The sequence below is a fragment of the Coregonus clupeaformis genome, chromosome 35, assembly GCF_020615455.1.
Source record: "Coregonus clupeaformis isolate EN_2021a chromosome 35, ASM2061545v1, whole genome shotgun sequence".
NCBI lineage: Eukaryota > Metazoa > Chordata > Actinopteri > Salmoniformes > Salmonidae > Coregonus > Coregonus clupeaformis.
Window position 1 is genome coordinate 39,454,145 of NC_059226.1, and position 15,101 is coordinate 39,469,245.

Here is a 15,101-nt window from a genome sequence, read left to right on the forward strand (position 1 = left end):
TTTTATTTTCCAGAGAGATGTAGATCAATCAACATGACAGCAGCGTCCCTAAATCTGTGTGTGTGTCTGTCTGTGTGTGTGTGTGTGTGTGTGTGTCTGTCTGTGTGTGTGTGTGTGTGTGTGTGTGTGTGTGTGTGTCGTGTGTATTTGTGTGTGTGTGTGTATGTGCAATGTGCAATGTGTGTGTCTGTGTGTGTCTGTGTGTGTGTGTGTGTGTGTGTGTGTGTGTGCGTGTGTGTGCGTGTGTGTGCGTGCGTGCGTGCGTGCGTGCGTGCGTGCGTGCGTGCGTGCGTGCGTGCGTGCGTGCGTGCGTGCGTGGCTGTCAACATTCCACTCAACTCCATCTCTGCCTCTCCATTACTGCTATCTCATTGTCCTGGTAGCCATTAAAAATGCATTAGTTCCTAGGCAGTTCTAATGGCTTTGGCTCCGCGGTGAATAATACATATTTAATAGAGAGGAACACTGATTAATGATAACTCTTTAATTGCATTTTGACTCCTTAGGTACGCCCCAAATATTCCATATTAATAACATGTTATGTTTTGTGCTGTTATTAATATTTATACACTGAGTGTACAAAACATTAAGAACACCTCCCCCATCCACAGGGATGCTGGCCCATGTTGACAATAAATGTTTCCCACAGTTGTGTCAAGTTATGTTCTTTGGGTGGTTGACATTTCTTGTAACACATGGGAAACTGTTGAGCATGAAAAACCCAGCAGCGTTGCAGTTCTTGACACAAACCGGTGCACCTGGTACCTACTACCATACCCTGTTCAAAGGCACACATATTTTGTCTTGCCCATTCAACCTCTGAATAGCACACATACACAATCCATATCTCAATTGTCTCAAGGCTTAAAAATCCTTATTTAACCTGTCACCTCCCTTTCAGCTACACTGATTGAAGTGGATTTATCAAGTGACATCAATAAGGGATCGTAGCTTTCACCTGGATTCACCTGGATATACAATACCGTTCAAAAGTTTGGGGTTACTTAGAAATGTCCTTGTTTTCTAAAGAAAAGCAATTTTTTTGTCCATTAAAATAACATCAAATTGATCAGAAATACAGTGTAGACATTGTTAATGTTGTAAATGGCTATTGTAGCTGGAAACGGCTGATTTGTTATGGAATATCTACATAGGCGTACAGAGGCCAATTTTCAGCAACCTTCAGTCCTGTGTTCCAATAGCACGTGTTTGCTAATCCAAGTTTATCATTTTAAAAGGCTAATTGATCATTAGAAATCCCTTTTGCAATTATGTTAGCACAGCTGAAAACTGTTGTGCTGATTAAAGAAGCAATAAAACGGGCCTTCTTGAGACTAATTGAGTATCTGGAGCATCAGCAATTGTGGGTTCGATTACAGAATCAAAATGGCTAGAAACAAATAACTTTCTTCTGAAACTCGTCAGTCTATTCTTGTTCTGAGAAATGAAGGCTATTCCATGCGAGAAATTGCCAAGAAACTGAAGATCTCGTACAGTGCTGTGTACTATTCCCTTCACAGAACAGCGCAAACTGGCTCTAACCAGAATAGAAAGAGGAGTGGGAGGCCCCGGTGCACAACTGAGCAAGAGGACAAATACATTAGAGTGTCTAGTTTGAGAAACAGACGCCTCACAGGTCCTCAACTGGCAGCTTCATTAAATAGTACCCGCAAAACACCAGTCTCAACGTCAACAGTGAAGAGGCAACTCCGGGATGCTGACCTTCTAGGCAGAGTTGCAAAGAAAAAGCCATACAGTGAGGGAAAAAAGTATTTGATCCCCTGCTTTGTACGTTTGCCCACTGACAAAGAAATGATCAGTCTATAATTTTAATGGTAGGTTTATTTGAACAGTGAGAGACAGAATAACAAAAGAAAAATCCAGAAAAACGCATGTCAAAAATGTTATAAATTGATTTGCATTTTAATGAGGGAAATAAGTATTTCACCCCCTCTCAATCAGAAAGATTTCTGTCTCCCAGGTGTCTTTTATACAGGTAACGAGCTGAGATTAGGAGCACACTCTTAAAGGGAGTGCTCCTAATCTCAGCTTGTTACCTGTATAAAAGACACCTGTCCACAGAAGCAATCAATCAATCAGATTCCAAACTCTCCACCATGGCCAAGACCAAAGAGCTCTCCAAGGATGTCAGGGACAAGAATGTAGACCTACACAAGGCTGGAATGGGCTACAAGACCATCGCCAAGCAGCTTGGTGAGACGGTGACAACAGTTGGTGCGATTATTCGCAAATGGAAGAAACACAAAATAACTGTCAATCTCCCTCGGCCTGGGGCTCCATGCAAGATCTCACCTCGTGGAGTTGCAATGATCATGAGAACAGTGAGGAATCAGCCCAGAACTACACGGGAGGATCTTGTCAATGATTTCAAGGCGGCTGGGACCATAGTCACCAAGAAAACAATTGGTAACATACTACGCCGTGAAGGACTGAAATCCTGCAGCGCCTGCAAGGTCCCCCTGCTCAAGAAAGCACATATACAGGCCCGTCTGAAGTTTGCCAATGAACATCTGAATGATTCAGAGGAGAACTGGGTGAAAGTGTTGTGGTCAGATGAGACCAAAATCGAGCTCTTTGGCATCAACTCAACTCGCCGTGTTTGGAGGAGGAAGAATGCTGCCTATGACCCCAAGAACACCACCCCACCGTCAAACATGGAGGTGGAAACATTATGCTTTGGGGGTGTTTTTCTGCTAAGGGGACAGGACAACTTCACAGCATCAAAGGGACGATGGACGGGGCCATGTACCGTCAAATCTTGGGTGAGAACCTCCTTCCCTCAGCCAGGGCATTGTAAATGGGTCGTGGCTGGGTATTCCAGCATGACAATGACCCAAAACACACAGCCAAGGCAACAAAGGAGTGGCTCAAGAAGAAGCACATGAAGGTCCTGGAGTGGCCTAGCTAGAATAACATTTGTGAGATGCAGACTAAATGAAAAGATGCTGGAGGAGTGCTTGATGCCATCTGTCAAGCATGGTGGAGGCAATGTGGTGATCTGGGGGTAAAGTGGGAGATTTGTACAGGGTAAAAGGGATCTTGAAGAAGGAAGGCTATCACTCCATTTTGCAACGCCATGCCATACCCTGGGGACGGCGCTTGATTGGAGCCAATTTCCTCCTACAACAGGACAATGACCCAAAGCACAGCTCCAAACTATGCAATAACTATTTAGGGAAGAAGCAGTCAGCTGGTATTCTTTCTATAATGGAGTGGCCAGCACTGTCACCGGATCTCAACCCTCAACAATTTGACAACTAGAATGCCAAAGGTCTGCAAGGCTGTAATTGCTGCAAATGGAGGATTCTTTGATGGAAGCAAAGTTTGAAGGACACAATTATTATTTCAATTAAAAATCATTATTTCTAACCTTGTCAATGACTACATTTCCTATATATTTTGCTCTATTTCATGTATGTTTTCATGGAAAACAAGGAAATTACTAAGTGACCCCAAACTTTTGAACGGTAGTGTATGCTGAACAAAAATAGAAACACAACATGTAAAGTGTTGGTCCCATGTTTCATTAGTTGAAATAAAAGATCCCAAAAATTTTCCATATGCACAAAAAGGTTATTTCTCTCAAAAATGGTGCACAAAATGGTTAACATCCCTGTTAGTAAACATTTCTAATTTGCCAAGATAATCCATCCACCTGACAGGTGTGGCATATCAAGAAGCTGATTAAACAACATGATCATTACACAGGTGCACCTTGTGCTGGGGACAATAAAAGACCACTCTAAAATATGCAGTTTTGTCACACAACACAATGCCACAGATGTCTCAAGTTTTGAGGGAGAGTGCAATTGGCATGCTGACTGCAGGTATGTCCACCAGGGCTGTTGCCAGATAATTGAATGTTCATTTCTCTACCATAAACCGCCTCCAAAGTCATTTTAGAGAATTTGGCAATACGCCCAACCAGCCTCACAACCGCGGACCACATGTAACCATGCCAACCCAGGACCTCCACATCCGTCTTCTTCACCTGCGGGATCATCTGAGACCAGCCACCTGGACAACTGATCAAACTGAGGAGTATTTCTGTCTGTAAAAAAAACCTTTTGTGGTGAAAAACTCATTCTGATTGGCTGGGCCTGGCTCGCCTGTGGGTGGGCATATGCCCTCCCAGGCCCACCCATGACTGCGCCCCTGCCCATTCATGTGAAATCCATTATTATGGCCTAATAAATGTATTTCAATTGACTGATTTCCTCCTATGAACTGTAACTCAGTAAAATCGTTGAAATTGTTGCATGTCGCGTTTATATTTTTGTTCAGTACATACCCATAGGTCAAAAGCACGGCACTATACAGGGAATAGGGTGCGAATTGGGACCCACCCCTTGGGATCACACGGCAGAGATTTGACATAAGAGGGAGGAGGTGGAGAGGTGTGAGTCACTGGGTGGAATGATTGTAATAGAAAATCCACTTCCTTTAAAGGGGCAATCTGCAGTTGCTACATCAATTTTTGATGTATAACCATTGATTCTTAAAGAACATAACTTATAGATGCCTCATGAACTCAGGTTCACCTGTGGTCCTCGTTTATTCCTGCTTCTAACATGCGTCCTGATCTTGTCCACATTCTGATTGTGCCAAAGGACAAATGTATTGTGCTGTTAGAACCATGTATTAACGGGGTAAATACTCACTCAACAAAAGTGGTATAGGGTTCTGGGTCAGGATGTTGAAATGACAGACTTTGCCTTAACAATCGAGAGAGAGAGAGAGAGAGAGAGAGAGAGAGAGAGAGAGAGAGAGAGAGAGAGAGAGAGAGAGAGAGAGAGAGAGAGAGAGAGAGAGGAACAGAGAGAGCGAGAGAGAGAGAGAGAGTAACAGAGAGAGAGAGAGAGAGGAACAGAGAGAGAGAGAGAAAAAAAAGAGGAACAGAGAGAGAGAGAGAGAGAGAGAGAGAGAGAGAGAGAGAGAGAGAGAGAGAGAGGTCATGCTCAACATGAGCTCCTGATTTATTTCAGTTTTTTTGTTTTTAGAATGAGATAAACACTCGAATCTAAAAAGAATTCAAGACAAGAAGTGATGAACAACAACTCTATTCGAGAGAGACTGAAACTGAGACTGAGACTGAGACTGAGACTGAGACAGAGGCCGCATCCCAAATTGCACCTTATGTGCCCTGGTCAAAGGTAGTGCACTTTATAGTGAACAGGGTGCCACTTGAGATGGACCCAGAGAGACAGACAGAAACAGGTGTTATCGTCATAAATGTGTCTCTCCCACAATGCCTGCCTCCTTCCCTCCTTCCTCCCTCCCTTCCTCCCTCCCTTCCTCCCTCACTCACTAGTTCAGTTCAGGGCACCAGCCATCACTTTGAATGATGTCATTCACATTAATTGCTGTCCCCTTGCTGTGTCCCTCTAATACTGCCCCCAGCACGCTTCAGGACGTTCTGCTGACACTGAGGCAAGGGCAGTACTGAGCCTACATCAGAACACTGGACAGCACTGTCATCCCACTGCTGAACTGTGCTCCACTGTGTGTGTGTGTGTGTGTGTGTGTGTGTGTGTGTGTGTGTGTGTGTGTGTGTGTGTGTGTGTGTGTGTGTGTGTGTGTGTGTGTGTGTGTGTGTGTGTGTGTGTGTGTGTGTGTGTGTGTGTGTGTGTGTGTGTGTGTGTGTGTGTGTGTGTGTGTGTGTGTGTGTGTGTGTGTGTGTGTGTGTGTGTGTGTGTGTGTGTGTGTGTGTGTGTGTGTGTGTGTGTGTGTGTGTGTGCGTGCGTGCGTGTGTGCGTGCGTGCGTGCGTGCGTGCATGCGTGCGTGTTGTGTGTGTGGCTGTGTGGTGTGTATGCATGTGTGTGTACAGTCTACAGTACAGTGTGAGGGAGGCTTTGGCTGTGAGACAGAAAAGCTCCTCTCGTCAGGTTTAATAACATTGGAGGTATGACATTAACTTCAGAGTGACTAACCTGGAATCCAAAGTGAATGTCGTTCAGTGATCCACACTATTCACTACTGCTGGAGGTGGCGATGAAGACGGATTGGGGCTAAAGACCTGCAAAATACTTTATGGGGTAAAGACCTGCTAAATACTTTACGGGGTAAAGACCTGCAAAATACTTTACGGGGTAAAGACCTGCAAAATACTTTATGGGGTAAAGACGTGCAAAATACTTTACGGGGTAAAGACCTGCAAAATACTTTATGGGGTAAAGACCTGCAAAAGTCTTTACGGGGTAAAGACCTGCAAAATACTTTACGGGGTAAAGACCTGCAAAATACTTTACGGGGTAAAGACCTGCAAAATACTTTATGGGGTAAAGACCTGCAAAATACTTTACGGGGTAAAGACCTGCAAAATACTTTACGGGGTAAAGACCTGCAAAATACTTTACGGGGTAAAGACCTGCAAAATACTTTACGGGGTAAAGACCTGCAAAATACTTTATGGGGTAAAGACCTGCAAAATACTTTACGGGGTAAAGACCTGCAAAATACTTTATGGGGTAAAGACCTGCAAAAGTCTTTACGGGGTAAAGACCTGCAAAATACTTTACGGGGTAAAGACCTGCAAAATACTTTACGGGGTAAAGACCTGCAAAATACTTTATGAGGTAAAGACCTGCAAAATACTTTACGGGGTAAAGACCTGCAAAATACTTTATGGGGTAAAGACCTGCAAAAGTCTTTACGGGGTAAAGACCTACAAAATACTTTACGGGGTAAAGACCTGCAAAATACTTTATGGGGTAAAGACCTGCAAAATACTTTACGGGGTAAAGACCTGCAAAATACTTTATGGGGTAAAGACCTGCAAAAGTCTTTACGGGGTAAAGACCTGCAAAATACTTTACGGGGTAAAGACCTGCAAAATACTTTATGGGGTAAAGACCTGCAAAATACTTTAAGGGGTAAAGACCTGCAAAATACTTTATGGGGTAAAGACCTGCAAAAGTCTTTACGGGGTAAAGACCTGCAAAATACTTTACGGGGTAAAGACCTGCAAAATACTTTACGGGGTAAAGACCTGCAAAATACTTTACGGGGTAAAGACCTGCAAAATACTTTACGGGGTAAAGACCTGCAAAATACTTTACGGGTAAAGACCTGCAAAATACTTTATGGGGTAAAGACCTGCAAAAGACTAGCGCCCTGTCCAGCGGGTGGACTTGTACATCAAGCTGCCTCACGCTACAGAAACAGGAGATGCCCTACGGACAAAGCTACTTCACTGAAATGTTATTCAGCGTGGATCAGGTATAGGCCTTAGTAATAATAAACATAGCACAGATAGAGGCCATATAATGAAAATAAAAACACATCTATATTTATTCAGAAATAATAGTTGTATACTGGCACACAAACACATATATGATTTACATTGAGATGCTTCGAGTTGAGATAACAAGTATTGGTTTCAGTGAGGTAATAAACAAGCAGATTGTAAAGAAAAACAGTTCCTGTTCGTCCCAAATGGCACCCTATTCCCTATATAGTGCACTACTTTTGACTAGAGCCCCATGGGCCCTGGTGAAAAGTAATGCACTACACAGTATAGGGAATAGGGTGTCAATTGGGATGCAGCCTCCATATCTCGGCTCCATGTCGGTTTCATGACAATCACACTGTCGTTTGTTTTAATTAGTTTCTCCTCTAGTTAATGAAGGGAAACTTGTTATGAGAAATTCAGACGTAACACAAGAATTATTCAAATATTCCTCAAATGTCTACGTAATAGCTGGCCACACAGGGAGGTCGTTCAAGATTGACGTAGAAACTGGACGTCTATCCATGTCATGAGGGCGTCGAGAAATGCCTTCAAAACCGGCCACTAGGGGCAACAGTGAACACTATTACCATCAAGTAGCCTTGGGTTTTGCTAGGGTGTTGTGGACAGGGGGTGGCGGATGGCCATAATCCCATGACTCAAGACTCTGGATCAGAAGATTGCGCATTTGATCCCAGTTGTGGGGACATTTTTATTTCATTTTTTATCCCAAACCTTAACCCTTACCATAACTATTCAGAATGAGCGCCTAAACTTAACCCTTAACTTCGAAAGTTGACGTTTGGAGAAATGGAAGGATACAGAGCAGCAGGAGAAACAAGAACACTTCGTTTGGAGAACGTGGATGAACGTCTAATTCTGCACTGAGACTGTGAGAGCTAGTTAGGCCACCTGGCATTGCTTTGGAAAACTCACAGACACAATGCAAGATGAGGAGCTCATTAATAAGGTAAAAGACTTGGAGAGGGATTTAAAATGGTGGTCCAAATTAAATTGATGTTTGTTATGAATTAGCCTTAAGCTTTCTGAATTACATTACCGTCATTAGAAAGATTATTCAGTTAACCATCATTTGGTGTTCCCCCATCAATGAAAACAATGGAAGTATAGGTATGGACTTTAACAAGAACACACTCAAAGTTACTGTTTGCAAGAGAACACATTGTAAAGAACAACATGTTTTCTTGAAGTACTGTATTAAATCTCTTCACTTTTTGAATAAAGTGACCTCTTTTTTAACATTCTGTTAAGTTCACAGTAATGTCACACAATATCAATCTCTATTGAACAGTCTGAAATCCTTCTAGCTGCTTCAGTAGAGACGTTTCTAAGTCACTTGTGGATTCATTCATGTTTATGTTCATACATATACAGTGGGGAAAAAAAGTATTTAGTCAGCCACCAATTGTGCAAGTTCTCCCACTTAAAAAGATGAGAGAGGCCTGTAATTTTCATCATAGGTACACGTCAACTATGACAGACAAATTGAGAAAAAAAAATCCAGAAAATCACATTGTAGGATTTTTAATGAATTTATTTGCAAATTATGGTGGAAAATGAGTATTTGGTCACCTACAAACAAGCAAGATTTCTGTCTCTCACAGACCTGTAACTTCTTCTTTAAGAGGCTCCTCTGTCCTCCACTCGTTACCTGTATTAATGGCACGTGTTTGAACTTGTTATCAGTATAAAAGACACCTGTCCACAACCTCAAACAGTCACACTCCAAACTCCACTATGGCCAAGACCAAAGAGCTGTCAAAGGACACCAGAAACAAAATTGTAGACCTGCACCAGGCTGGGAAGACTGAATCTGCAATAGGTAAGCAGCTTGGTTTGAATAAATCAACTGTGGGAGCAATTATTAGGAAATGGAAGACATACAAGACCACTGATAATCTCCCTCGATCTGGGGCTCCACGCAAGATCACACCCCGTGGGGTCAAAATGATCACAAGAACGGTGAGCAAAAATCCCAGAACCACACAGGGGGACCTAGTGAATGACCTGCAGAGAGCTGGGACCAAAGTAACAAAGCCTACCATCAGTAACACACTACGCCGCCAGGAACTCAAATCCTGCAGTGCAAGACGTGTCCCCCTGCTTAAGCCAGTACATGTCCAGGCCCGTCTGAAGTTTGCTAGAGTGCATTTGGATGATCCAGAAGAGGATTGGGAGAATGTCATATGGTCAGATGAAACCAAAATAGAACTTTTTGGTAAAAACTCAACTCGTCGTGTTTGGAGGACAAAGAATGCTGAGTTGCATCCAAAGAACACCATACCTACTGTGAAGCATGGGGGTGGAAACATCATGCTTTGGGGCTGTTTTTCTGCAAAGGGACCAGGACGACTGATCTGTGTAAAGGAAAGAATGAATGGGGCCATGTATCGTGAGATTTTGAGTGAAAACCTCCTTCCATCAGCAAGGACATTGAAGATGAAACGTGGCTGGGTCTTTCAGCATGACAATGATCCCAAACACACCGCCCGGGCAACGAAGGAGTGGCTTCGTAAGAAGCATTTCAAGGTCCTGGAGTGGCCTAGCCAGTCTCCAGATCTCAACCCCATAGAAAATCTTTGGAGGGAGTTGAAAGTCTGTGTTGCCCAGCGACAGCCCCAAAACATCACTGCTCTAGAAGAGATCTGCATGGAGGAATGGGCCAAAATACCAGCAACAGTGTGTGAAAACCTTGTGAAGACTTACAGAAAACGTTTGACCTGTGTCATTGCCAACAAAGGGTATATAACAAAGTATTCAGAAACTTTTGTTATTGACTAAATACTTATTTTCCACCATAATTTGCAAATAAATTCATTAAAAATCCTACAATGTGATTTTCTGGAATTTTTTTTCTCATTTTGTCTGTCATAGTTGACGTGTACCTATGATGAAAATTACAGGCCTCTCTCATCTTTTTAAGTGGGAGAACTTGCACAATTGGTGGCTGACTAAATACTTTTTTCCCACACTGCATATGATTTGGTTTGAGTCTTAAAACTCTATCACGTTTGAGATCTGTAGTGGTCACAGTGTGTGTGTGTGTGTGTGTGTGTGTGTGTGTGTGTGTGTGTGTGTGTGTGTGTGTGTGTGTGTGTGTGTGTGTGTGTGTGTGTGTGTGTGTGTGTGTGTGTGTGTGTGTGTGTGTGTGTGTGTGTGTGTGTGTGTCTAAGATGATCGTTAGCACCACTCTCTCTCTTCCTGTACTCTGTCACACACACACAGTCTTAATATCAAATCCTTCACCCTTTTTCATCTCTACTGGGGCCAGCGGCCTCACACTGTAGTCTGCAGTCACTGGACTCACTGGATCACTACTGGGGCCCTGACTCACTGTAGTATCTACTCCACAGAGATACTGTGTCATTAAACGTACTGCATTCACTACACAGTCAGGGACACTGCAAAGGGTCACTCAACTCTCATTGCAGTGCCATTTCAGATCACACTGTATGTTACGCCCAGTGACACTGCACAAGATGGCGGCACCCTCAATGACAACAACAAACCTTTTACACCAAGGTTGTAGTGCTTCCTCTGCTTGCTTATGGTGATACAATGCATCAGACAATGGTATGCTATAGTTCTCTGATGTTCATGAGAGCTGGTACTGTAGGTCCTCTTCTGAGACCAGTGTCTCAGCAGATGTTGTATTACCACTGGGAGTTCAGAGGCTCTGAGCTCACTTCTTATTGAGACTGAACGTGTCAATGCCTTGATCTCCGGGACAGAGTCTGTGGCAGCCCAGGAGGATAGAGAACGCCTTGCGGAAGTCTGGGTTGAAAGCATATATGATGGGGTTGAGAGAAGAGTTGGCCCAGCCGAACCACACAAACACATCAAACGTAGTGGGGCTGATACAGGTGAAGGAGGCCGCGCCACCGGGGGGCGACAGCTCACAGAACGGCACCATGCAGTTCAGGATGAAGAAGGGCAGCCAGCAGCACACGAACACGCCCACGATCAGAGTCAGCGTCTTCAGGACCTTTGTCTCCCGTTTGAACTTCATCTTGAACGAGCTCTCCGATTCGGAGATGCTGGATCCTCCGCCACCTCCTCCCATGCTGTTGTGTCGGTTCTTGGCGCTCTCTGCGGCTCGTTCTAGGGTGGCGATGCATCTGATCTGACGGTGGGCGATACGGTAGATCTGGGTGTAGGTGGCTACCATGATGATCACTGGGATATAGAAGCTGATCAGAGATGTACAGATGGCGTAGGTCCGGTTCAGGCTGAAGTGACAGTTGTCCCAGTCCCGGGGGGCCTGATGTGTGTTGTTATCTCCAAGAGGGTTAGAGGAGTCTGTGGAGGCCTGGAGGCCGTAGGGGGTGGTTGTGGAGGTAGTGATGGAGGTAGAGGTAAAGGTCTGGGCTTTGTGCCAGTTGAGCTGGACGGGGATGAAGGAGATGAGGACGGAGAGCGTCCAGGCCACGCTGATCATCACGAACGCCACTTTAGGAGTCATCTTCCTCTCATAGCGGAACGGGCTGGATATCGCCCAGTAACGGTCCACGCTGATCACACACAGGTTCAAGATGGACGCCGTGGAGCACATGATGTCGAACGCCACCCAGGTGTCGCAGAACGAGCCAAATGGCCAGAACCCTGCGACCTCCGTCACGGCCTTCCACGGCATCACCAGGACAGCGACCAGGAGGTCGGAGACAGCCAACGAGATCACAAAGAAGTTGGTGACTTTGGAACGCAGGTGACGGCACTTGGTGACGGCGGCACACACAAGGATGTTGCCAAGCAACGTGGAGAGGATGAGTAGCGAGAGGAAACAGCCAATTAGGACACGGGTTGAGGAGTCGTCCAATAAGACGCCCCCGTCGCTGTCTGTGGTGACCGTGGTGTCGTTCGTCAGATCCATCGTCGGTGGTGGGGAGGGACAATGTGTGTGTGTGTGTGTGTGTGTGTGTGTGTGTGTGTGTGTGTGTGTGTGTGTGTGTGTGTGTGTGTGTGTGTGTGTGTGTGTATGTGTGCGTGTGTGCGTGCGTGTGTGTGTGTGGGGTGGAGAGGGATCAATCAGCTCATAGCGTAGAGAAGAGTAGCGTCAGAAGGAAAGCCCTCTGGGTTTCTCCAAACAAACATCTCTGATAACGTCTTCTTGTTTGTTTGTTTGTTTGTTTGTTTGTTTCCCGTGATAATAAACAACAACAACAAGACATTCCAGGGAGCCTCTCTCTGGGGTTGGCATTGTTCCAGACTCTGTATCAGTTGTAACATCCTTTGTCCTGGAGAGGTGGATGGTTGTACATATTCCCAGAGGGAAAGTAGAGGCTTTAGAGCTCCTATTGCAGCCTGGGCACAGGGTGAGAGGAGTCCTTCTGTCTGCTGTATCCCATGTGTCCTGTGGACGGACGGACGGACAGACAGACAGACAGACAGACAGACAGACAGACAGACAGACAGGTAGATGGGTTACAGGCTGACCGAGGTGACTCTCCCTAACATCAGCACTGGTTACAGGCTGACCGAGGTGACTCTCCCTAACATCAGCACTGGTTACAGGCTGACCGAGGTGACTCTCCCTAACATCAGCACTGGTTACAGGCTGACCGAGGTGACTCTCCCTAACATCAGCACTGGAGAGGAAGAGAGGAGTGACAACGTAACCTCATCAGCGTCAAATCATGCACAGTGTGAGCCTACACAATAGTGGTTCTCAAAATAGAACCAGGTTGTATATTTTTCCTTAATTATCTCTGTTTAATAGTTACAGTATTTTGAATAACAATCATGTTGTGTTACTTGCTCTGCCTCTTTTAAGTACCTTTCCAGGGTTCCCTGATAGGGGAATTAGCTGTTGTGGTGTTTTCACATGCTTTAACACCATAGAATGTACAAGCAGGTCCTGTGGCATCAGATTTTTATTCCAAAAATCTCTGACTCGACAATGAAGTAATATTCTCTTCTATTAAATTATATTGTATTGTATTCTAGACCTATATAATACTTTTCTATTTTATTCAATTCTATTCTAGTTTCCCAGTGTATGTTTTTGCATACACAGGATGCTTTGAGAAAATGAGTGTGGGTTAGAACTAGATAAATTATCTAATATCCAGCCTGCTCCAAATAAGGCAGTTACTCACCAATTTACTCAGGACAAGGCAAACCACGAGATTTCCAAGAGCAGCATCGCTTCTCCAAAAGTACATTCCTTTGGGAAAACATATAAATAATCAATTTTAATGAGAACGTGTTTGTTCGGGATTGAGTTCTGTTCACTCTCTGTAAAGCTGTGGGAAATGACCTAGGCTATAGCGCGAAGCCCCGTCGTTACCAATTAGATCCATGTCAACGGAAGAAGGAAAAAAATCAATAGGGTAATTACAGGCATCCTCCGACCTAAATCTTGACTTCAGACCATCAGATAACGAACGACGGTTGAAGGAGCGGAACGACGGTTGAAGGGGCATAATGATCATTTGATTTGACAGTTGATTAGGCCTAACCTCCGTGACCCTTTCTGACGTTGCGCCCGAAAATCACTTCGTTTGCGCAGCGCTGCCTTCAACGGAGTCAAAGTCCGGTCTATCCGCTCTCCCTTTCTACGCAACACCAAAGGCACCGAGAGGTTTCGCACCAGTGCTGTGACGTCACACTGACCATTACAAGATGACGCCACATGAGACGATTGTCGTTTGGGTTATCCCCCCTGCATGAGCACTTAATTCCGTTATTGGAATCCGGTCCGGTCTGGAAAATGTGAGCAAATCTCTACTCAATCTTCACCCGTTTTGTTATTTCAAAATGAGAATTAGGCACTCTTCCAGAATAAAAAGTACAAACCTCATTGAGGAGTATCCTCCTACTTATGTTTCTTCTTCAATAAGTGTTACTGAATAATAAAGATTTATTCAACCTTTTAGAAAATGAGTATTCAGTGTCATTTAGGGAGATAACTCAGATTAATTGGGGATTCACTTGGACAGATGCAGGTCACTGAGGCCACCTAATGGAGAGAGAGAAAATACTGATGGATGAAGGGATGAAATGATGGATGGAGTGATGGATGGATGGATGAAGGGATGTCTATAAATCCATCTATCTGTGAAGGATGTGACCTGTGGGTAGATGAGGACAGTCAATCAATCAGAATAATTAGTGAATGATGACCTGTGAAAGACATCCACCTCTGGCCTGCTGGCTCCCCTTCCTCTGCGGAAGCACAGTTCCCGCTCAGCCCAGTCAAAACTGTTCGCTGCTCTGGCACCCCAATGGTGGAACAAGCTCCCTCACGACGCCAGGACAGCGGAGTCACTCACCACCCCTTCCGGAGACATTTGAAACCCCACCTCTTTAAGGAATACCTGGGATAGGATAAAGTAATCCTTCTACCCACCCCCAAAAAAAAAAATTTGTAAAGTGGTTATCCCACTGGCTATTGGGTGAATGCACCAATTTGTAAGTCGCTCTGGATAAGAGCGTCTGCTAAATGACGTAAATGTAAAATGTAATTTAATGTCTAGTCAGCACATTAGCCTACACATCAAACTCCCGTGTGCATCCCAAATGTCACCCTATTCCCTAGATACGGCATTACTTAGTGCACTAGGTAGGGAATAGGGTGCCATTTGGGACACAAACCCAGTTTCTCTCCATCAGAATAGAATGCCTTTCTTGTGCAACCCAAAGGCACCTCAGTTTTAGCCCCTGCTGCTGTGGTTGAAATAGTGTGCATCATCAACTAATAGATTGTCTGCTTGTTTAAAAAGTAAATAATTTGACAATATCTGCCATAGTCCCTGTTGTGTCTGTCTGTCAGCTAGAACAAGCAGCTAGAAAAGACAGCTAGAACAGGCTGGTGGAACAGGCTGCTAGAAC

General features: G+C 44.5%; 1 protein-coding gene across 1 annotated transcript; it reads right to left on the reverse strand.

Moving 5' to 3' along the window:
* Positions 1-10,765: 10,765 nt before the first annotated feature.
* Positions 10,766-12,156, reverse strand: LOC121545821 (D(1) dopamine receptor-like). Its single transcript, XM_041856660.2, has one exon. The coding sequence runs from the start codon at positions 12,139-12,141 to the stop codon at positions 10,954-10,956; it is 1,188 nt and encodes a 395-aa protein (XP_041712594.2). The 5' UTR covers positions 12,142-12,156; the 3' UTR covers positions 10,766-10,953.
* Between the last annotated feature and the right edge of the window lie 2,945 nt (positions 12,157-15,101).

Bases quoted from the DNA above. Each gene is read 5' to 3' on its own strand.
- LOC121545821 (XM_041856660.2), bottom strand. From the start codon at position 12,141: ATGGATCTGACGAACGACACCACGGTCACCACAGACAGCGACGGGGGC.